The sequence below is a fragment of the Pipistrellus hanaki genome, assembly GCF_964339955.1.
Source record: "Pipistrellus hanaki genome assembly, chromosome: 1".
In the NCBI taxonomy this organism is placed as follows: domain Eukaryota; kingdom Metazoa; phylum Chordata; class Mammalia; order Chiroptera; family Vespertilionidae; genus Pipistrellus; species Pipistrellus hanaki.
Genome location: NC_140503.1, coordinates 169,848,137 through 169,872,668, shown reverse-complemented (window position 1 = coordinate 169,872,668; position 24,532 = coordinate 169,848,137). Strand labels below are relative to the sequence as shown.

The 24,532-nt window shown below is 42.8% G+C and overlaps 1 protein-coding gene across 5 annotated transcripts in view; it reads left to right on the top strand.

The window, feature by feature from the left end:
* The window catches only part of SLC4A4 (solute carrier family 4 member 4), a 323,102-nt gene that overhangs the window by 56,868 nt on the left and 241,702 nt on the right, over window positions 1-24,532 (top strand). For all 5 annotated transcript variants that reach the window (XM_084889751.1, XM_084889749.1, XM_084889747.1 and 2 more), the window contains exon 3: window positions 15,206-15,385. In XM_084889751.1, coding sequence (XP_084745877.1) covers window positions 15,206-15,385 — 180 coding nt within the window. The remainder of the gene's footprint in view (window positions 1-15,205; window positions 15,386-24,532) is intronic.

The window sequence follows — 24,532 nt, the reverse complement described above, 5'->3', positions numbered from 1 at the left end:
CTGTAGAACGGGAACAGTGGGTACGCCACTCACCGTGGGACCGTTTGGGTTGTTACCAGGAACAGCGTTACTGCTGGGTCTGGCATTAGGAAAGGGCGTGTTTTATACTCTACCATCGCTGTTCTTTTTTTTTTTTTTTCTTTCTGATTATAACAACTTCATAACAATTTTCATTTTCACCAATAATTACTATCACTCCAAAAATTTTAACTGGCCTAAATGATTTTTATTTGCTTAGTTCTTTTATTATCAACATCTAACCTTGCCTTCCTACCCATGCTTATCTAATGCTTCTTGTATTGGAGAAGGTAAGCTAGAATGGTTCAGGGAAGGTTCCCAGGGCCTGCTGTCTATTTCTCTCTGAGCTCGTTCTGATTCCCTTTCACCTCTGGGTGTGAGATCTGATTTTTACGGTTGGGCTGCTCTGATACACATTGCCTCTAATTTGCCTCCTTTTCCAAGATGAGGCATATTAACTCCAATATAGGATAAAAAACAAATGCATGCCCATTGCTTAATAAAGCATGCAAATTTTCTTCTTCCAGAGAACAGATTGAGTGTATAGTATTTTTCCACCAATAAAGAGGATTCAAAGATCTATTATACGAAATTAATATCAGCCTATTTTATATGATACACAACCTATTGTGTAATACACAGCCTAGGTGCCAATTAAATGAGAGAAGGCAATAGAACAGTAATAATACTATCTATTTGAACCTGAGCAAAATTCTTCCCCATTTTTATTCTCACACTAGAGGACCATTGCATGATATTCGTGCAAGAATAGGCCTTCCTTCCCCTGGCTTCACTCCCAGCTGCCCAGGAGCTGGCAAGTCCCTGCTCCCGGGCCACCTGGAACCTGCAAGTCCTCACTTCTGTCTGGAGGACTCCATCGCCCCTCTTCCCCTCATAGCAGGCTTCACACTGCTCTGCACCTGCATATGCAAATTAACCTCCATCTTTGCATACTCACTCTGATTGGCTGTGGGTGTAGCAGAGTGATGGTTAATTTGCATGTTTCTCTTTTATTAGGTAAGAAGGTTCAGAATCATTGGGGGAATTGAGAATTGGGACTTCTGAGGGAGCATAGAGGAAGAATAGAATAAGGCTGCATAGAGTGCATTTGAGTGCCTCTTGCTGCTGCTGTGAGCTTGCTGGTGGGACTTTGTCTTGTTCTGTCTTACTTTATTTTTTTGGCTGGTTGCATTTAGGACACTGAGGTGAGAGCCTGTCATGACAGGAGTTCACAGAAGTTTCCAAGCACCATGTCCCTGGAGCTTCTGGTGGCCCTGGGCGAGGAAGGAGAAGGCAGGGAGGGTGGTGAGTGACACCCATGAAACCAGCAGTCCATCTAGGTGGCTTACATGGCTCTGAACAGCTGCAAAGCCTTTCCATCTAGTTAATTGTTTTTACTTTCCCAGAGAGTTAGAATTGTAAGGCAATTATGATAAGTGCTTTATCTGAACTGATTGCCTTTCTTTATACTCTGTTGACTTGGAAAGGAGAACAGACTCTACTTAAACATCTTGAGACATTATTTTGCTTTGCTGACCCTTCATGGTGGAATACTCAACTTTTACCAGGCTAAAACTTTCAGAAGTAAAAATAGGTTTTGAATTTTAGTGTTATTGGCCAACATATCAGCTTTAGAGTCAGAATTGCAAATTTACAGATTGGTGAAATCACCTCCCCAACCTCCGTTGATCATTACTTTTTCAACAAGTAATTCTATCCCTACTGAAAAATAAAATATCTTGGGTGCAGAGAAGCAATTATTAATTGGTGTGTGCAGGAATTTTTAGAACATGCAATAGTCAGGGGCTCTGACCTCTTTTCCCTTAAATTGCCAAAAAAAAAAAAAAAATTACAGCAACCTACACAATAGCCACCCACTGTGAATGAATAAAAATTATACCTATTGTTTTGGTCAAAATTTTATGATTAGTTTACGTGTGCCACGAGATGAAAAAGGTTGGCAATAACTGATGTGGAGTGAAAGCTCATATTTGAATCCAGTGAATATACCTATTTGGCAAATTAAATTGGTATCTGAGAGTTCTGGTACTTTGATTCAGTGTTGTGGGTTAGAAAATGTCGTGAGAACTAGAAGCCACAGGACCCATTTCTGTTCCTGGCTCCGTCCTTCCTTTCGGGATGACACAAGGCCAGTCCTGCTGTGTGGTTACATCTCCTTCAAGCCAAGTGCAGTTGACCTACTTCCTTGCCCAGCTATCAGTGATGCTCTAAGGATAATACCTGAAAAATATGTTGATATTTGCAGGAAGCAGTTGACATATTACTTAATTTCTGAATCTTGGTTGTTAGTACAAAGAAATAGCATTTGCCCCTCCTTATTCCCTCAATTTGCTAGAAGTAAACTAATTTGAAATCCCCAGGATGAAGCCTATACATTCCAGATATTAACTCTCTTGGGTATAGTTCCTGTCGGTCATTTATGTTTAACACTTTCTTGCCAGTGGTTGCTGTGACTGCAGAATGCATTTAGACTAACACTAGTGCTGATATCTACAATCAATGAATTAGTTGACTCGTACATAGGTTTATTGTTTTTATTAACTTTAACTGAGGGACTTTGCTTTTTTTTTTTTTTCTTTAAGCTTGGGAAAGTGGTCAGAACAATTACAGATATAAGTTCTAATATGTTGCTTTTCTAAGCTCCCATAGATCATTGAATGTGATAACATATTCTAGTTAGGCCCACCATTAATATTCCGTCAAATCAACCTCATTACTTAAGGACACAGATTGGTGATATGATAATTTAGAGAGTGTATCATGTATGGGAGACCAGGATATATCTCTCCATAGAGTGATATTAAGTTGAGACCGAAAGAATGAAGAGGAATTAAAAAGGCCAGGAATGCGGGAAGCACCGCAGGCAGGCAGGGTGAAGGCCCAGAGGTGAGGAAGAAGTGGGCCTGTTTGAGAAATGGGACGAGGCCTGTGTGGCTGGGCCATGTGAAAGGGAGAGAGTGGCCTGAGGTGTGAGGAGGCTAAAAAAATTTTCCTCCCACCTTCTAAGTTCTTCCAGCTGGACTAATACTCACATTAACAGAGTCAGATTAACAGGAGAAAATGCCCACAATGTATTATGCAAATGCACATTCAAGGTGCCAGAAGAATGAGACCACAAATGCATTGGGCAGTTGAGGCGTATATGCCATTATGGACAAAGGAGAAAGGGGGCAGGGGTCTGCAGTTTCAAAAGGGAGATAGCCAACTTACTGGTAGCCAATACAGAACTGACCATGTGATGAAAAAAATTCCATGTCCTGGCTGGCATGGCTCATCCCACCCATGGAAGGGCTGCTGATTGAATTCCCAATCAAGGCACAGGCCAGGGTTGCAGGCTCCATCCCCAGTAGTTTAAAACTGATATCCCAAAAGGCACATTTTGAGGAGGCAAAACTTCAGATGGATAGAACCCAGATAATTCATGGCCTTTCTGCTATGATAAGGACCTAAGATTTTGAGTGTGCTCTGGGGAGCCATGGCAGAGGGTTTTAAGCAGGGAAGTGACAAGACAAAATTGGCATCTAGAAAAGATCTCTGTGGCAGATGGAATAGAGTGAGAAGAGGACTGGACTAGGCTCTGTGAGTGCCAACATTTGGAGATTGAGAAGGAACAGCTCTAGAAGTTGGAGGAAAATCAGGAAGAGGGTGACTCTGAGGCCAAGATAAGATCACTTTCAATAAGAAGCAATTGTGGACAGTGTCGAATTGCTTGGAGTCAGGTAGATGAGGATCGAAAAGTAGCCAGTAAATTAGGCCGAAAGAAGGCGATTGGTGGCTTTTGTTAGCAATTTGGGTGGCATTGTTCAGAAGGAGTCAAACTGGAATAGGTTGGAGAGTGTCCAAAGGGAAAGTGATCATTATAAGACGTTGGGAAGAGACTTTGAGTAATGGTCGAAAACTTTTAGCCTTTCCCTCCATGTGCTCCATTACAAGTAAACAATGAAAATACTTAGCTTTGTTAAAGCATTTTTAGGGCTAGAAAGGATCTTCGAGAGAATTTAGCTCAACATTCTCACCGTACCAAGGGATTGATGAGCCCTGGAGGGGTTCAAGTGTAATGTGCTTGTAATGATACTAATAGTAATGAAGTTAAAAGAAAAGAAAAAAGAAAGAAAGAAAGGAAGGAAGGAAGGAAGGAAGGAAGGAAGGAAGGAAGGAAGGAAGGAAGGAAGGAAGGGTGTTGGGAGAGTTTATGGAATAGTGAGAGCGAAAGAAGACACAAGCCTGGCCGGCCTCATCATTTGAATGACTGCAGGTGATCCGTGGGAGGACAGAGTCACAGCCAGAACTTCTTCATGTGGGGCAGTTGATGCATCAGAGAATTATTTTTTATTGACGTGAGACAGAGAAGCATCAATTTATTGTTTTATTTATCTATGCATTCTTTGGTTGATTCTTCCAGAGTTGTGGATTTATAGTTGTCATTCTGTGTAGAGAGAAATATTTTCAGAGAATTTCTGAGCCCCCCTTTTTTTTCTTCTAAGTAACTACAGGTAATTACTAACTTGAACAGATTTTTTTTTGGGTTTTGCTTTGGAGACCCTGGAAGATGGGAGGTAGTAGGACAGTGGGAAAAGGTAATTGTGTGTGTGTGTGTGTGTGTGTGTGTGTATGTGTATGTGTATATATATATATATATATATATATATATATATATATATAACCATATATATGACATATTATATATATAATCTAAGACCTCAAAGAGTCCCAGTCTCTACATCATTAACTCAGTATTTGGCTTTTGTTGGTTCACTGGTAGATGAAGAGGTTGAATTCGGTGATGTTGAAAGTCATTTCACCTCTGAAAGTGGGACTGTGTGCTGTTGTGTCAGTGAACGCCATTCTTTTTTATATGGAAACCCAGAGTAATGAAGATTCTGGGATTGGGTTTAAGGAGGCTAATTAAATTTCTCGCAGCACTTTTCCTAGTTCATGGTCATTGTTTTAGCCTTTGGACATTATCCATGTCTCACCTATATTACAGGTTGTGAGAGGAGGAAATGATGTGAGTAATAGTAAATGTCTGATACCTGATTAGCCATGAGTGCATTAACTAGGTGGTGGAGATCTGTTTACTGAGGGGGGAGTCCCTCAGCCTGGCCAGCCCCTCTCACCATCTGGGAGCCCTCAGGGGCAGGAGGCGACCCGGCGATCAGGGGAAGACGACACCCTATCACATCTCTGCTGCTGCCAGTGCTGGCAGCACAAGCCTCTGCTGGCCCTGGTTACCTGGGCAGCTGCTATCTGAGGCTTGCCTGCACCTTAGGTCAGTCCTAGGCAGTTGAGCACCGACATCTGAGGCTTGCCTCTGCCTTGGATATTGGCTGGGCAGCTGCCATCTGATGCTTGCCTGCTCTTCGGGCTGGCCCTGGGTGGCTGGGCAGTTGAGGGCGGATTTGGCCACACAGTGCACCTGCCGCCCCTGGCTGGGCTGAAAGGACTGGGGGACTCTGGCAGGGCTGAGGGGACTGGGTGCCGCCATCTTATGGCTATGGGTGCCACCAGTTTGTGATGGTGTGATGGTCAATTTGCATATTCCCTCTTTATTAGATAGGATAGCCACTAAAGACTGTTCTTCCTGTTGCCCAGCCACAGCTCAGGCCAGTGCTTAAGGGAAGCCATACTGAGTTGGAGATGGACAATGTGGTTCGGATGATAGTGTGAATTTGTGCGTGCACATTTAGATGTCTCTCCAAGCTGCTTCTCTGGCTGCAATTGCAAATTCAGTTTTCAGTGACCATTGGATTAGCCCTCCTTCCCATTCAGCTGTGCAAATGGTGACCACGAGAAAAAGAATGGAAACTGTCAGTTCTCTGTGTTTGGCTCACAGGTGGATTTTGTCTGACTGCATGTGTGCTGTGCATTAAAAACTGCCAGTTCTTTTGGGATTCTGGGATGTCAGGATGAGTGTCCCTCTCCTCCTGTTGGTTGTCCCTCTTTGCTCCTAGCACCGCCCTGCCTGGCATTGGCCTTCCTAGACCTTTTGGCTCCACTCTCCCGTGATCAGTCAAGTTCCAGGACTAGCAGACCTGGTTCCTGGGAGTTGGCACTCACTGTGCGGAAGCTCTGGGGAGACTCTACCCGGACAGGTGGAGACTGCCCGGCCCTGACTGCCCGCCGGGTCGCCTCCAGCCCCTTACTTCTGTGCCGGGTGAGGGAAGACTGAGTTTATGGAAGGTGTTGCTCTGTTAGACTCTGTATAATGAGTAACATTGCTGAGGGAGGGATAGGTTAGACTGGGCCTAAAGTGGTCTATTCTGTCCTGCTCAGGGTGAATGCCCCGGAGTGCCTTTGCTAGAGAAGAGAGGGAGGTCACAGTTAGTATCAGGGCTGGAGGAGTGTGGCAGTCAGGAGGAATGGTGCTTTGTTTTCCCCTTTAGAATGGGAAGGGAGAAATAGGATCGACACTTACAGGGCACCGTTGTGTATCAGACACAGTGGGAGGCACTTTGCTGACATCATTTGATTCTATAAAAATCTCTTTCTCTCCCTATATACAGCTCCCATAAAAGACATTATATAGGCTGGTCACTGAACAGAATAAAGTTATATTTCTTTAAAAATATTTACCAATTCTGACTTTTTATAGTGCTGGTCAGTTTTGCCTCTATTATAAGCTATTAGGAATGGAAACTGTATTGAAACCTAAACTTTAATGTGTAGTTTTCGGGTTCTCACACTTACCTAAAGACTTTAGAACCATTTTACTTAAAAATGAGCACTTAAAAGTCAGTGCAACCCTGGCCAGTGTTTCTCAGTGTTTCTCGGCCCATCACCAAAGAGTTGCAGGTTTGATTCCCGGTCAAGGGCATATATCTGGGTTGCAGGTTTGTTTCTTGCCTCTGAATGGGGCATGTGCTGGAGGCAACCAATCCATCTCTCTCTCTCTCTCACCCCCCCTCCCTTTCTTCCACTGTCTCTGAAAAGCAGTGGAAAAAATATCCTTTGGTGAGGGGGAAAAAAAAAAGGTCAGGTGTAGCTATTTGTTTTTCTAGAGATTGTTATCATCATTATAATCATCACTACATATTAAATATTAAAAGTGCTGTGCTCAGTAAACACCAGTAGCAAGTTGAGATTCCTTATCAGTCTTGCCTGGGGAACCTCAGGTCACCTTAAGGGTTTCCGAGAGGCTTTCTGTGAATAAAACCCCCATGCAACTCAGCGGGAAGAGAAGTATTTCCCTGTTTTTCATAGCTTCTACCATCTATTTCCTTGCATGCCTGAGCCTAAGGGTAATTGGTAGCATTAATATTAAAGTATTCAGCATTCAGAATGATCTGTAAGTAAAGTACATATATAATTACCTATTAATAAACACAAGCATTTTTTTTTCCTATGTGAAAAGTTGCCTTTATCCAAAATATAAAAGTAGAAATCATCCCTTGTCCTGAGGAGTGATGTATGTTTGGAGTGTGGACCCTCATGCAAACATTTCATCAGCTGACTTGCCCCCTGTTAACTGCAGAATGACTGCATGCCTTTTGAAGGTTTGTTCCCCGCGCCCCCCCCCCCCCCCCCATGAGCTGGAGTTATTGCCCACGTAAATGAGCAGTGTTCCTTTGATTATAGCCTCTAGAGCTGCTTATGGACACTCTTACGGATCTGTGAGTAATAAGCTAACAAATTATTTATATTTCATTTATTAAAATGTTTAGGATTACACATAATGATCTATTTCTTATTATATAAAGTGCTAGACAAATAATCTCTGTGGAATCAGGACTTATACTAAAATTATGCTTAAGGATTTTTAGGCATGTACTTGTACAAGATCTTTGAGATTTATTTGGCTCAAGAAGTAAAATATATATATTCTTTATAATCTATCACTCATCCAGGGTCATTGCCTCTTCTACATTTTTCTTTTCATAATTAAAAGGAAACAATAAATACTGTTAATATTGCTACCCTTCCCTATGTCCTTTTTTTTAATTGACGAAGGTATTACGTATGTGTCCTTATCCCCCTATTGCCCTCCCCCCCCCCTCATGCCCTCCCCCCCCAGTGTCTTGCATCCATTCATTATGCTTATATGCATGCATACAAGTCCTTTGGTTTATTTCTTCCCCCTACCCCCACCCTCCCCTACCTTACCTCTGAGATTTGACGGTCTGATCGATGCTTCTCTGTCTCTGGATCTGTTTTTGTTCATCAGTTTATGTTGTTCATTATATTCCACAAATGAGTGAGATCATGTGATATTTATCTTTCTCTGACTGGCTTCAATGGTCTGCAGTTCCATCCATGCTTTTGCAAATGGTAGGAATTCCTTCTTTTTTTACTGCAGCGTAGTATTCCATTGTGTTGATGTACCACAGTTTTTTTTCTTCTTTTTTAAAAAATATTTTTTACTGATTAAGGTATTACATATGTGTCCATATCTCTCCATTTCCAATCCCCCACCCCACCTCCATACATGCCCTTCCCCCCTCCCCCCAGTGTCTTGCATCCATTCATTATGCTTATATGCATGCATACAAGTCCTTTGGTTGATCTCTTATCCACCCCCTCCAGCCTTCCTGCTATAATTTGACAGTCCGATGCTTCTCTGCCTCTGTATCTATCTTTGTTCATCAGGTTATAATGTTCTTTATTATCCACAAATGAGTGAGATCATGTGGTATTTTTCTTTCACTGAATAGCTTATTTCATTTAGCATAATGCTCTCCAGTACCATCTATGCTGCTGCAAATGGTAATAATTCCTTCTTTTATAAAGCAGCATAATATTCCATTGTGTAGATGTACCAGTTTTTTAATCCACTCACCTGCTGATGGGCACTTAGGTTGTTTCCAAATCTTAACTATTATAAATTATTCTGTTATGAATATAGAGGTGCATATATCCTTTCTTATTGGTGTTTCTAGTTTCTTGGGATATAGTCCTAGAAGTGGGATCACTGGGTCAAATGGGGGTTCCATTTTCAGTTTTTCGAGGAAACTCTATACTGTTCTCCACAGTGGCTGCACCAGTCTGCATTCCCAGCAGCAGTGCACGAGGGTTCCTTTTTCTCCACATCCTCGCCAGCACTTGTCATTTGTTGATGATAGCCATTCTGACAGGTGTGAGATGGTGCCGCAGTGTCATTTTGATTTGCATCTCTTGGACAATTAGTGACTTTGAGCATGTTTTCATGTGCCTCTTGGCCTTTCTTATGTCCTCTTTCAAAAAGTATCTACTTAGGACCATTGCCCATTTTTTGATTGGACTGTTTATCTTTCTCTTGGTAAGTTGTATGAGTTCCCCTTAAATGTTGAAGATATCATTGGCAAATATGTTCTCCCATGCAGTGGGCTTTCTTGTTATTTTTTTGATGGTTTCTTTTGCTGTGCAGAAGCTTTTTATTTTGATGTTGTCCCATTTATTTATTTTCTCTTTAGTTTCCATTGCCCTAGGACCATGGTCGGCAAACAGCAGTTCTCCAGCCACATGCGGCTCTTGGGCCCCTCGAGTGTGGCTCTTCCACAAAATACCATGTCCTGGGCGAGTCTATTTTGAAGAAGTGTTGTTAAAAGAAGTTTAAATTTAAAAAATTTGGCTCTCAAAAGAAATTTCAATTGTTGAACCGTTGCTATTTGGCTCTGTTGACTAATGAGTTTGCCGATCACTGTGCTAGAAGCTGTATCAATGAAGATATTGCTTTGGCATATATCTGAGATTTTGCTGCCTGTGGATTCCTCTAATATTTTTATGGTTTCCCATCTTATGTTTAAGTCCTTTATCCATTTTGAGTTTATTTTTATGTAAGTTGGTGGTCTAGACTAATTTTTTTTTTTTTTTTTATGTATCTGTCCAATTTTCCGACCATTTATTGGAGAGACTGTCTTCAGTCAATTGTATGTTCTTGCCTATATCCTTCTTGGCAGTAGCCATAACAGATTTTAGGAATCTTGGAGTAAGACTAAGTAACTTTAGGTAAGCCAGGGAAGGCAGTACTTAAGTTATATTTTGGGAATATTGCTGATTAGTTCTAAAAATAATGATATAAAGTGCCAAGTATTGTGGAATCTGCTTTAAACTAGAGAGAAAAGAAACTCAGTTGATTATAGAAAGAGCAATAAAAACCATTGGTTTTTATTTATTTATTTATTTTTTTGTGGATAAAAACCAAATTTGGGACATCTATCTGTGTTAGAGATATATGTAGGAAGCTGAGGGTAAAGGGTGGGTTTGCCGGGGTGATTATGGGGGTCTAATCCATAGTCCAGAAATCTGCTTCCCTCATGGTCCCCCAGCCGTCTCCATCCTCCTCCCACAGGACCCCCATCTCCGGTTGTAAAAAACGTATTTCTATGCTGTTTTATTCCAAGCAGGTTAGTGTGAAGGGAAAATAGTGATTGCAGGTTTAGAAGAGCGAGTTAGTGTATAAAATGCCTGTCAGGAAACTCTGGCTGCCCACTACAGGTTGGCCCGAGATTTGCCTCTTCTATTTCTAGCAGCCAACGTGACGAAGGACACATAATCAGTTGTAAGACTGATAGTATAAATATAGTATATGTTACAACAAAACAAAACACTGCCAGAGCAGTGACCAAGTGCTCCCTGGTCTTGATACTGACACCTGAGAGAGTTCTGTGGGGCTTTATGCCTTAACCGGTGACCGTACCCTTGACTTCACTGAACCTTGGATTCGCCTCTTGTACAGTGTGGATAATAGCAGTACGTATTTAATTCAGACAGCTATGAGTACTGCATGAAGTAATAGATACGAGACCTAGCCAGAAGCTGGCCTATTTATAAGTACCCAATAAATGGTTTCCATCATCTGCATGTTCTGTAAACACAGCTTCATGTTTCCTAAAGGAGCTAACAGATCTGTCTTGCAGGTAGAGGCATAGGTTGTTAAGCACCCAGGCCTCTAGAGAAAGTTTGCCCCTGGTAAACCCCTTTTGGGGTTTAATTTTACAAAGTCTTAAATCCTCCTTGGTAGCAAAGTGGGTGTCTGTGAAGCCTATTGGAATGCCTGTGGGGTGGTGAAGGGTAAGGGTGCTCTGGTGGCCTGCGCTTATGACAGCAACTATCAGTGATGTCGGTTTAGAAATATCTGAGGAATTCGGGGAACTGCCCATGATATCTTCACAGCGCCTCATCTTTCACTGAGGTGGAGCAGGTGAGGATGGGTGGGCCAAGGAGCACCTGGCGCTAATTTCTGACATTCAGAGATAACCCAGAAAGCCGTGTTTACTTCTCAGTAGCGCTGGCTGTGGGGTGGGTTCTGAGATATTCCCGAGACATGTAGAGTTTCTGGAGAATTCGCACCATCTGTCTGAGAAAGGCATGCGGGGTATGTAATTGAACACATGATACTGAGGCCCCTGCCAAGTCAAGGACTGGGTACTCTTTGACTCACACCTAAATTCTAGCAATTGTACTTTACAAAATTTTGAGGAGCAAGAACGGAGCCTTTATTTTAATAACATTTTAAACCATCACCTTTTCCCTATGAATTATTGTTATTTTAAAATGTTTCCTTCTTTTTACACTATCTTTGGAAACATTTTTTAGAGAGAAGTGTTTTTGTGTGTGTGAGTTTGTTTTGAACCTAAAATTTCCCAGTAAGTTTAGCAGATAACTGTCCCTGATTCTTTGAGTGTCTTACTGTTTTGTAGACCCTTGCTGGGTAGGAAAGCTTGTCTGTCACATTTCTCGTTTTCATTTTACATGTAAATAATTCTACACCTTCAACCTTTATGGCTTTTCTGAGAGCTTGCTGTCTTTTTTGCTGTTAATCTTTACCCGATGATTTTTGTTGTTGTTGTTGATTGTTAGAGAAAGTAGAAGGGAGAGAGACAGAGAAACATCCATGTGAGAGAGATACATCCGTTGGTTGCCTCCTGCACGCACCCTGACCAGGGCTGGGGATCCTGGGACCCTTCAGTCTCCAGGCTGACACACTCTATCCACTGAGCCAAACTGGATAAGGCTCTGAGAGTTGTGATTTTAAAAATAGCTATCCATCTTCATGATCTATCTCTGAGACAAGTACAGATATTCTAATGAAAATAAATAATTGAGATCCACCTAGAGTCATCTTATCAACCATAGCCTGCTTCCATTAGCGATGCTGCGTTGTATGGATTTTAAAGACAGGTATTCTGTGGGGGTGGTGAGAATGTTTATGTTCCAGCTCATTCTCCTTCTGCTGTTTTTGTCACTGAGCACATCCAGCTTATGAGGAATGTGGTCCTCCCCTTGAGAAAGCATGCCAACCCCTCCCCCTCCCCCACCACCAAAGTGAGGCTGTCCTTACTCTTCTCTCAAAGAAGCTGAGGTGGAGTGGAGAGAGGTCAAGAAGTAATTGATGAAACACAGGCACTGTCCCTGAGTTCCTAAAGGTTTGCTTCACCTTGGGACCATGCTCCTTTGCCTCTATCTGAACACAGGTCCGAACAGGAAGTTTCAGTTACTGGTAATGTGCGAGAGGAGAAGGAAGATGTTTTGAGGTTTGGGTCGCTCAGCCCAGGGCCATGGCTTCCTCTGGCCGCTCTTGGAAAGGCGTACCTCCCTCGCTCAGGGGATGTGGGCTTTTGCTGTGCTGTGGTGTGGATCCCCACAAACAGCTCCCAGCCTCCCAGGTGCCAGAGCGCTGTAGCTTCCTGGAGGCCATCACTGAGAGGACCAAGCGTGCATGAGTGGTTGAATGGGGTGAAGCGACAGCCGAGAGTGACTGCAAATGGGCAGGAGGCTCTTTTTTTTTTTTTTTTTTAGAATTGGTGGGAATGTTCTCACGTTAGATAATGGTGATGGCTGCACAACTCCGTAAACGTACGAAAGATCACTGGATTGTGCTCTTCCAGCGTGTGAGTCTTATGACATGTGCTAGTACATCAGACCTCGATAAAACTGATAATAAAAGTGCCTGAGATTGGGGATGTCTTGAAAGGAGCCACGTTTTAGGACCAGCACACCTGGCTGAAGGGGTGTGACAGAGTGAGTGGGGCAGGCGACTGAGGCAGGCGCTAGAGGAAACGGGACCAGCAGAATCTTACTCATAAGCCAGAGGGAGCCTGGGATCCAAATGGAAATAAAATGGCACTGTTTTTGTGGTGATGACAACTTGAATTAGGTCCCAGAAGTTACATTGCTCTCTCTGAAAGCTCCCTTTCTGAATAGCTCTAATGCTTTCATTTGGTGAACAACACCACCTTATAGCCAGACATTGTACCTGAAAGCCCTATCAGCCCAAGTAAGCGTGTCATGTCAAGGATTCATCAGGTGTGCCCTACAGATTTGTATAAATAGATTACCGAATGTTTCCGAATAGCATCACTATAACTAATGCAGTTTAACTGCCATTTTTTCTTGCTTGTCTTTATTTAATAAGATGTATATAATAGTTAACGTGACAGTTTAAAAAATTTTCCAACTTACTTTTTTTTTTTTTTTTTTATGATGTTTTCCGAATCCCGGAATGAAGGCAGCTAAGCTTTCCGTGTTTGCTTTACTCAAGAAATCGGCTGGCTCTGCTTACATATATTGTGTGCAACTTCAGATAAAGCTGCAGGACTCCCTCTGTAGCTGGAGCGCAGGAAACAACTGACACTGTTACTTAATTCACATTGTTTCTGAGGCGTTTCCTCCTTTCCCATGAGAACAGTTTGCTTGCAGATGGTTAGACATGATCCATTTCTCCTTGGTACCGGTTCTGTAAGGAGAAGTTTGTGATGCTTTGTAGTAGTTGAGTTAGTGTGTGTGTGTGTGTGTGTGTGTTGCTGGGGGGAGGTTCATGCGTGACACATAGAGATGCATCCAACTTCATTCCAAGTAGCAAATGTTTTCTTTTGAATGCTAGCCCATCCACTCCGGGTTCTGCATGCCTTAGTCGGCACCTTTTTCTTGAAGGAGCATGTACTAGGAATTGTTTTCTTCCTTCCAGTTTAAGGGAACACTGCTGTGACTGATGGTGTTTTAAGATATGCTGAATGAGTTACTGGGGAAAGCGGTTCCCAGCAGTTTAACTCGGCCTTACTGCTGCATGGTCAAGTATTACATACATGTAGGTGTGTGTGATATTGTCTGGGACACTGTACAGGGGTCTTCAAGGGGTGATTCCAGAATGGGAGAGCAAAGCCATACATGAGATGTAATTAGTTCAAATTAGTTCAAAAAGCCAAAGTTTTTGTATTACTTCTAGAAATAGTGGTTCCCACATCCAGGAGTTATGCTGGATATAAAAGGAAAGTAAAAGTTTCCCAATTAAAAAAAAAAAAAAGATGTGGAACTTTGAGTTCCTTTTTTTCTGTCTTATCAGATTTTATTAAAATAATACCTCCTGTCAGCTTAGCAGCTCCATCCATCCAGAGAGCTGAAAGCACTTCACAGTCTTTCCCCCTCATGCCCTTCTCTTCAAGGCAGTTTTGGCTGGGCTGGGCTTATTTTTATCACGGCAACAACCAGCTTTTAGAAACGGTTGGGAGTAAAAAAGGAAAAATGAGAATGGCACTGTAGCTGACATTCATTTTAGCTGTTGCCTCGTGTGAACATTTGAGTATTTCTAAAACCTTCTCTCCAAGCATGTTGTATGTCTTATTTTTTCTCAATTTTGTCCCAGTTCTAAGTCTCTATTCTGCTGATTGGGTAAAAAAAAAAAAAAAAAAAAAAGTTTTAATGTAAAACCTTATTCCAGCAGAATGACTTCTTGAACTCTGAGTTAGAGCCTTATTTTTTGTAGCCTCAACAGTTCCTTTTTTCAGCACCCTGTTGAGTATAATCACAGACCCAGGGGAGAGTAGCCCTGGAAGGGCCTCTGGGATTGCCCAAGGTAAGTCTGTCACTGTGCAAATGATGAGCTTGAGGCCCAGAATGGTTAAGGGACATACTCAAGGTCGTAGAGGTCATTGATGGCAGAGGTCTGACTAGAATCAAGGATTTCTGGTTTCCGGTGTGGTTTTCCTTTGGCTCTCCTAAACACAACTAGCCGATCTGGATAGGAACTAGAGGACACCCTCATAGAACCTGAGGGCCCTCCAGCAGGTTGAATGACACTATGCTAACGGAGAATTGGAAGATTCCATTTTTTAGCTTGAACGTATTTGTCATATATTGAATGGTAATGGTGAATTTATAGACCTTTTTTTTTTTTTTGGACCTGTGGATTTTGTGCAGTTTATATGCAGCCTAGGATGTGGTTTCAAATGGTGATCTGTGTACCTTCCTTTAGGCCACCACACCATCTACATTGGGGTCCACGTGCCGAAGAGCTACAGGAGAAGGAGACGTCACAAGAAAAAGACGGGACACAAAGAAAAGAAGGAAAAGGAGCGAGTCTCTGAGAACTACTCAGACAAGTCTGATGTGGAGAACGCCGACGAGTCTGGCAGCAGCATCCTCAAGCCACTCAGTGAGTACTCCAGGGATGTGGCTGCCTCTCTCCGCCTCACTCCCACGGCCTGGGGAAAGACACCTTTTAGGATCTTGTGGCTCATGGGGAGGGGAGCAATCACAAGGAGATGGCCTCCTCTAAAGGGCCATGTCTGTGGAGATGCTTTTCTTGTCCCAGCAGGTTGTTCTAGGAGGAGGTCTGAGTTGGCCGGAGAATATTTGACAAAGTTTAGGCATGGTTGTGTGTATCCTACATTTTGACTAGTGAAATAGGGAAGAATATTAAAGATGGCATTTGACTACAGTAATCAACGTAGTGACTAAAATAAATTTTTGGATTGTTTCTGCTGAGAAATAGGTTCCATTGGGACAGTAGGTCAATGGAACTTAATAGGATTCTAAGTGGCATTTAACCAGATCCTGGGGGTGGTTGGTAATTTAAAAAGGAACAGTGGAAAAGCATCCTGTAAGTCATAGAAGAATGTAGAGCAGAGTGGCGTAGCTCTTGAAATGTCGAACATATTATGTATCATACTTTGGATAGAAGTGTTACTAAGAACAGAATAACAGGAGGCCGAAGTCATGGGAGGACTGTGTGTTTAGGCGCATGTGTATGCTGCTTTTGCTTCTTTAGAAGTGGAGAGTATTTGGCTATTGGGGTAACTGGGTCTGAAGCGAGAATGAGTATGTGCAGTAGAAGAAGCGAGAAGCAGTAGAAACACATGCCAATTTGGGGAGATTCCCCAACCAGGTGTTACGTAATGACAGCTTTTCACATTGGCAGAGCTCTGTTCTTTCTTCATCTCCTTGCTACAGTTGCAGAAATATGGAACCTGCAGTAGAATACATTAGGGGTGGCATGGATGCAAATCCAGTTCTGTCACTGCAGGTGACAAGAAGCCAAATTAGAATGAACAGCTGAGGAGTGTTGAAAAGGGAGTGTATAGGGGTAAATGGAAGAGGGTGTGAAGTGCAGAGATGTGAATCTGTGAATTTGTTAGAGTCTCGCTATTGGAACTGAGCAGGTGGCTTGAAAGTATAGAGGCACCTGCTGAGAGGAGCAGCGCAGATGGACCACCTGAGTGAAGAGAGGTGTCCTGAGCAGAGTTTGGAGATGGACCACTATGCTAAAACTTAAAGGTGTCAGAATAAATGTGATACTTAGGAGGGACCAGAGGCAGGAGACAAGAGTTTTGCACTTTTCATTGGAATGTTGGGAATCTGAAGGGAATCCTTCACATATTGATTAAAAACAGCTAAAAACGAAAAAGCATGGGGACTGTTTCAGGTAAAGTCCTTGAAATGCTGATAAAAAAAGGTCACAGTTAATAGTGTGGAGGAACAAAAGATAACATCCCTTTCCAAATAAATTACTACTGTCTTTCTTGATTTGCTATCTGTTTCGGCAAGGCCTGAGCTCGAATCAGAGATACTCTACCTAGTGTGTGTGTGTGTGTGTGTGTGTATGTGATCTCTCTCTCTCTCTTTGTCATTTACCATTCTGCAATTTAAGAACAAGAGTCCATCATCACTATACATAATAAAAAGGGAGAGATGCTCTCTTAGCCAGTTGGCCCAGGGATTTTGAGATGATAATTATGTACCAGCTTTGTGAAGGAAAGGCAATGGAACAAGTATAGGGGATGAAAGGGTCAGAAAGGTAGTGAGTATCAGTATGTGTCTGTAATGGGAGTGCTGTTCCTTTCTGTGGCATTTGGGGACTAGTCTGAGTACAGTGTTTACAACAAGCAAGATGTCCATTCTCATTAGCCTCAGGCCCTCCTGGGGAGCATTACATTGTGTTGTATGCCTAGTTCCTGAAGGGATCATACAGAGAGACCACTGTTAAGGACCAAGTTATTCAGAGATCATCATACAATTATATATAAATTTGCATTTCATAGTTAGTTATTTTCCTGCTAGTTAATAAGTTATGCACCATTCAATTCAGCATGGATATTATCTCCGCTGCTTATTGTGGAGACTAGATGGACTGGTAGCTGGTTTGTCTGGTGCTGTTCTACTGAAGATGTTACACTCATGTATCGAAGGACATTTAACCCTATGAGTTTGGGGAAGCTACGAGGCACAGGCACCACTATGACAATAACATTCTTTTATGGGAAAACTCATTTTCTGAAATACCTGCCTAGCGGCATGCCACTATTGGTTCTCAAGAACAGCCACACACCGTTTCTGTTATTGCTAGGTGTAGGCTTTTGGAGATACGTATATCTGTAATGTACCATAGCCCAAAGACAAAATTCTTTTCTCCCCATTTAATATTTTTTAATTATTTATTTATTGTCTAAAGTTTTACATATGTCTCCTTTTTCCCCAATTGACTCCCTCCCTTCCCAGCCATTCCCACCTCAGGCAAGCCCCTACCGCCCCAGTATCTGTGTCCATTGGTTATGCTAATGTGCATGCATACAAGTCCTTTGGTTGCTCTCTAAACCTCCACCCCCCTCCCCCCCCCCCGCCATTTGTATCTGGATCTAGTATTGTTCATCAAATTATATTGATCATTATATCCCACATATGAGTGAGATCATGTGATATTTATCTTTCTCCAACTGGCTTATTTTGCTTAGCATAATGCTTTCCTGTTCCATCCATGCTGTTGCAAGTTGTAAAAGTTCCTTTTTCATAGCAGTATTCCATTGCATAGATGTACCACAGACTTTTAATCCACTCATCTGCTGGTGGGCGCTTAGGCTGTTTCCAAATCTTAGCCATTGTAAATTGTTCTGCTATGAATATAAGACAAGATTTGTGCATGGGCCTGACATTGTGTCAGGCGAGGCTTCTATTATTGAAAGTACCCCACATATAAGTAGAGTAACTCGATGAGAATCATCTCGGATTCTTTCCTTGATGTCACCCACCCAAGCCATCAACCAATGACTTCTGTTGGTTCTACTTCTAAAATATGCCTGGATCGGTCTACCACTGAACAGTGTGGCTGCCACATTTGGGGCCGGGGAATTGCCATCTCTTATGCAGACAACTGCAACAGGCTCCACTTTTCAAGCCTTCTTTCACCCAGAGGAAACAGGGGTCATCATAAAATGTAAATGGAGCCATGCCATTCCTGCACTGAACACTTCCTGTTGTCCGCAGAAGAAAATCCCGATTGGGCAGCCTGGCCCGTGGAGTCTCAACACGAGGGCTCCATGCCATTCTCTCCCTGCTCTCTGTTCTTCAGCCACACTGAATTTTCAGCTTCTTGGTGTCCAAACCTATTCTGCTTCAGGGCCTTTGCACATGTAATCCTGTCTTTTTTGGAATCGTCATCCCATTTCTGTCCTGGTTAGCTTTCCTTCTGCTTTATATTCCATCTTTAAAGTTTTGTGTCATCTGGGAGGCCTTTCCTTCCTATTCTGTACAGGGTCGGGTGAAAGTAGGCTTACAGCTGTGAGTCCCGAATATTATTACTTATTGCGTTAGTTTCCATACGAAAAACTGTCAACCTACTTTTGCCCCACCCTGTGTCCTGTGTGTTCTCCAGTGTTGTTCCTTCTCAGTTCTTTGTTTCCTTAATAATATGCGTTTTTAACTTTCAGTTTTGTGAGCCTACAGTTTTGTCTGGTGCTGATGCTAGGTTATGAGCTCCGTGAGTGCTAGGATCAGGTTTGTCTTGCCATTATTTTCTCTAGCACTTAGCACAGTGTCTGACATGTGGCGTATACTTCATAAATGCTGACTGAAGTGTAATTGAGTGAATGGATTACTATAGGTAAATACATAAGTGTTGCTTTTATTTATCTAAATACTTCCTACATTATAGATAATGGGTGAGTTGATTTTCTTATTTTTAATCCTTGGAAATTATTTTTATATTTCCTTGCACTGCCTTCCTCCCTTGCCATGGAAATCTGCTCCAAACTCTTAATTATGCTGCTTTGGAAAGTGCCTCATTATTTTAACTACTAGAGGCCCGGTACCCGAAATTTATGCATGGGGGGGGGGGTGGCGGGGGTCTCCTCAGCCCAGCCTGCACCCTCTCCAATCTGGAATCCCTCTCGTAATCCGGAACCACTAACTCCTAACCCCTCACCTGCTTGCCTGCCAGATGCCCCTAACTGCTTCCCTGCCAGTCCAATAGCCCTAACTGCCTATTGGGTCTCCCCTCCGGCTTGATAACCCTGCCTAACTGCAACCGTCTCCTTTCTGCCTTGTTGTGCATGGTACTGGCCTTTTCACCTTCTCCCTTCTGCCTCAGGCTGGTCCCGCCTTCTCCCAGCGCCTCCCTGTTTCCATCTTGTCTCCGGAGCAATGCCCTGTGGCGCACATAGAAGCTCATAAACAGCTGATGGTCGGTTGTGACCCATTATGGCATCCGAGCCTAATTTGCATATTACCTCTCTCTATCTATCTATCTATCTATCTATCTATCTATCTATCTATCTATCTATTGCTAAAGAGGTATTTTGGCCTGGGTAGGTGGCTCCCGAGCATGCTGAGTTGCTTGTCATACACAGATGATGGAGAAACTGATTCACAGGGCACATGGATTCATCACACACACTTGAAGATGCTCACTACTCCACACCAAACTTGGGCTGCTCAGCTTCAGAAGCCATAGTCAAAAGGCATGGACTCGGACAGTAAAGGTCATCTAAAAGAAGAAATAAGCCAAATATTTAGGCACATTAGGAAGATGACATTAGGGGGTTCACTTAGCTGATGACACAGGTGCTTTTGCTTTTCTCTGTGGCTTTGGTGTCAACACAGGGCTTCTAAAAAGTGAATGCATATTCTGACTCACACCTTTGGAGCTGTGATGCAGGAAGCTCGCTTGCTTTATTTCCCCCTCGAGCTCAGCGGGAGCTCCAAGTCCATGCACAGCGGCTGTTCCTCAGCGTGGTGTCTGAGCGGCTGGTGTCTGAGCCCCTGTCCCCACTTAGGACCCAAAGAGGGGAACACGTGTGAGAAGTGTGGTACAGGAGCAGGGGTAGCGAGGCTGGGGAGGAAATGTGAAATGGAGGAAGAGCAGGAGGGAAGACAAGGGAACGAGGAGGTGGTGTGGAGTGGGTGGTGGAGAGAAAAGTTAAGATTGTGCTCTTTCTTAAAAATAACCCTTTTGCCTCCTCCAGCATACACTTTTTTTTTGTCAGTTAGCAGCTGCCATCCTCTAAGGGTTTCCCAGAAAGTGGAGGGAAGATAGGCTCGGTGACATAGGCTCTGGAAATGCAGCACAACTTCCCACCATAGGTGGTTTTGATCTCTGAACGTCTCATTCTGTTAGTGTCCTGGGACATTGATGGGGAATCAGGCCATTTTGTGCCTGCAGAGACAGAAAATGTGTAAGGGGTTGGGAAACAGAGCTACAAACAGAACATCCTGTTCAGCATGTCTGTGATGTGTAACATGTTTCTTGACAAGTTTGAGCAGGCATCAGTGCCTGGAGGCAGTTGCACACATATGTGTTGCCCTTGTGGAATCATCTTGCTAGGTGTGTGCACACAGACACACTCTCAGTCTTGTGGTATTCTTTTTTTTTTCTTTTTGAAAGAGAGAGAGAAAGAGGAGAGAGAGAAAGAGGAGAGAGAGAAAGAGACACTTTACTTTGTTGTTCCACTTGTTTATGCACTCGATGATTGATTCTTGTATGTGCCCTGACGGGGGATCAAACTCACAAACTTGGTGTATCAGGACAATGCTCTAGCCAACTGAGCTACCTGGCCAGGGCCTTGCGTATTCCTTCTAAGCTCTTTGGATGTGTCCCAGAATTGATGGATCTGTGCTAGTGAGCATTGTTCCGTGCGCCTGGAACAATGGGTGCCAGTGGGTGCTCCTGTTATATTCAGGAAACTGAAACAGAGAAATGGGCAGCTGCTTTTGTTTAGTGCTTCCCGGGAAATGGACAGAGCAGCCGTGCATAAGAGCCAAAATTATTGGGGGTTTTGCCACTTGACTTCCCCTTTTCCCAGTGCACACCCTGTGCCTTCCCCCCACCCCCCCGCCCCCGCACGCGCCCCGCTCCCCCCGATCTGATGTTATTCTTCTTGGTGAATTTCTGTGTTTTCTTGGTTTTTAAATATTCTCAGCTAAGACCCTTAATTTTGATATAATGTAAGATTTCTTTTTCTGCGTGCCACTTGCATGTACCCAAAATGAATCCACGTGCAGGACAGAAGCAGGTCTTCGGAATGTGTGTGAAATGAGGTAGGCTCTTTTCCATTAAGAAACAAAACAAAACACAAAAAACTATACCCTCCTTTCTGTTTTTTTTTTTTTCCATCTTATGTAAGTAGGAGGAAGTACTTTATCTTCAGGAAATGCTTTATCTTTAATATAAAAACAAAGGCTTTTTACATTAAATAATTAAAAACTAAAACCTGCCTTTGCAGAAGGGGCTCTTGGGATATAATTTCCTGCAGACTCTGTCAGGGGCGTGTATGCCAGCCAGACCCAGCATGAATCCCAGCTCCTACCAGCGGTGTAATCTTGGCAAGATATGCCACCTCTCTGTGCTTCAGTTTCTTCATCTGTAAAAAGAGATAATGATAGAACTTAAGTCATAGCATTCTGAGTATTAAATGAGTGATGCATCTAGTTAGCAACAATGATGAGCAATTATTATTTTGGGTTTCTCTGAACACATTCTTCCAGCTCATCTTTTCCGTGCAGTGTACACAGGAATTGCTCAACTTTGGAGAAGTCCCTGTGAACCCTAATCAGTATTCTGTAAGCTCTGCTGGCCTTTTAGACTACAAGTACCCGCTTTGCTTTATCTGTCAGCTTGGCTCCTGGCTCCCAGTGGCATCTTTGGAAAAACTAAATTCCATCTCTTAACTTGCCAATGGGAATCAGCCTGGATGCTGGTTGGCAGGAGTAAGGACCAAGGAAATAAGGGACAGGCGATTTCTAGTGTGCATTTTGTGTGTGTGTGTGTGTGTGTGTGTGTGTGTGTGTGTGTGTGTAAGGGACTGCCATTAGCAAGTGGCTCTGCTTACCAAGAGTATCCTTGGATTTAATCAACAGTTGGAATTCCTAGTTCTGGGCCACTGAGAGCCAATGGGCCATTCATTTTCTCACGAGAAGGATCTCTTTCTGGATCTTTGTGTGTGTGTTTCTCAGTGAAATTAATCTGATTAGAACTGCCTTTGGGTGGGACTAGTCAGCAACTTGCAGGCAGTGCCATGCAGAAAGGAAAAGTGTTTGGCATACTTCTGTTTTTGGTGACACTGAGTTGGCTCAACAATGTAGTGTTTTGTGTGGTGCAAAAAATTGCTGTTCATTCCTCTGTGACACTGATGGATGCGGAGGACTGTGTCACGGTGCTTCAGTCTTCGTTAGCCAGTTAAATCGGGGAGCCTTGGATTTCTGGAATGCTGTTCTCTTGAAGTCACCAAGAAGTGCCCCCAAGTAGACGTTCTTACACTATGAAAGGTTGCCTCTGACTATTCTGTTACAATAGCGATTCCATTTTATCATGCCGTGCGATGTTATGAATAGTGTGTTTATGTGTGTCATGGGAGAGTTGATGTTGCTGCTATTTATAGTGACTCATGAGTTAAGGAGGCCTCACAGGGCTCTACCATCTCCAGGTGCTGGGGAACTTCAAGGCCCAAAAGAGATCGTGACTTGGGGTGGAAAATGGGGGGAAAAAACAGAGCCGGGTGTAGAATCTAAAATGTGAAATATACTTTACTGAAGTGATGGAGGGTAAATGACCATCTGCCACAGGCATGACCACCTATGTGGAAGGCAGGACACATCCTGTGGTTTGGCTCTAAGTTTATGAGGCAGGAAACTAGAGCAGTAAGTGTGTTTGTGAGTATGTGTGTAAGTTGTTGTGTGGCTGGAATGCACTGAAAGAATGGGAGATATTGGTAGGGATCTTGGGAAGTTTCTCATCTTGAAGTAAATGATTCTTAAAGAACTATATGGTGGTGGGTTTTTTTATGTGTGTGTGTTTGTGTGTGTGTGTGTGTTAATCCTCAACCCAGAATATTTTCCCATGGATTTTTAAGGGAGAGTTGAAAAGAGAGAAAAGACAGAGAGAAACACATTGATTGTTTGCCTCCTGCACGAGTCCTGACCAGGGCCTGGGCTGGGGAGGAGTCTGCAGCCGAAGTAAGTGCTCTTGGCTGGAATCGAACGCTGGACCCTTTGGTTGGCAGGCCGACACCCTGTCCACTGAGCCAAACTGGCTAGGGCTACAGATGTTCTTAATCCTGGGGTTTTAGATTTAGGGCTTTGTGAGTGTGAACTGCTGATACAGAAGTGATTGAGATGAGGGACCATGTCAGAGTACAAAATGTTAGTTAAGACAGCATTTTTCTAAAGAACCGTATAGCATGTTGAACTGGAATCAGCCTGCCTCTGTTGATGACTACTTATTTAGGATTTGTATTCCACTGTGGTGAGGATTGTGTATAAAATAGGCTACTTACAATAGTGAGATTTCTCATTGCTGAGTGTGACACTAAGGCTGTTTGTGGAGGGTCTTACACAGAGAATCTAAGAATTGTTTATGTAAGTGTATTATGGATACACAGATTAGTCCCTGTTGCTGTAGGGATGAACTTAGATGACCTTTGTACACCCTTCTCAGAATAATGATTTCATGGTTTTGAAACAAGCACATCCCTGAATTTTTTTTTATTCTTTTGCTGTTTGCCAATTAAGCAGAATTCCTTTATTTTTATTTTTTAATTTTTTTAAAAAGCAGGATGCACTCAATACCCTAGAAGCCACTTCTGGAAGTGGTGTTATTGTGGTCCAGCAATTTGTATTAAATTTACTCTTTGTCACCAACACTTGCACATGGAAATCACAAGAGAAAGCAATTATATTTAATTGATTCTGCTTCATTTATGAGGCTTTGGGAAGGACTAATGTAGGTGTTTATGAAAAATGTGACTTTTAAACATGTGGATCATATAGCTACCTGTGTTCGTTCAGAACTAAAGTTGAAGCAAAAAATGAGGTGCTTTTTATTACCAAGGCAGGAGAATAGCCCTTTTTATAACTGGAAATTTGCTGCTGATTCACCCAATACCAAGAACACCATGCATGAGCAACTGTCAAGTCCTAAGTCAATTCTTGGTCTAATTTTACTGTTACTTCTTGTGAAAACACTGCATGTCCCACGCAAATAAACACCAAGGAGACAAACAAGCAAAACATACTTCAGAAAGATTTATGGATTATT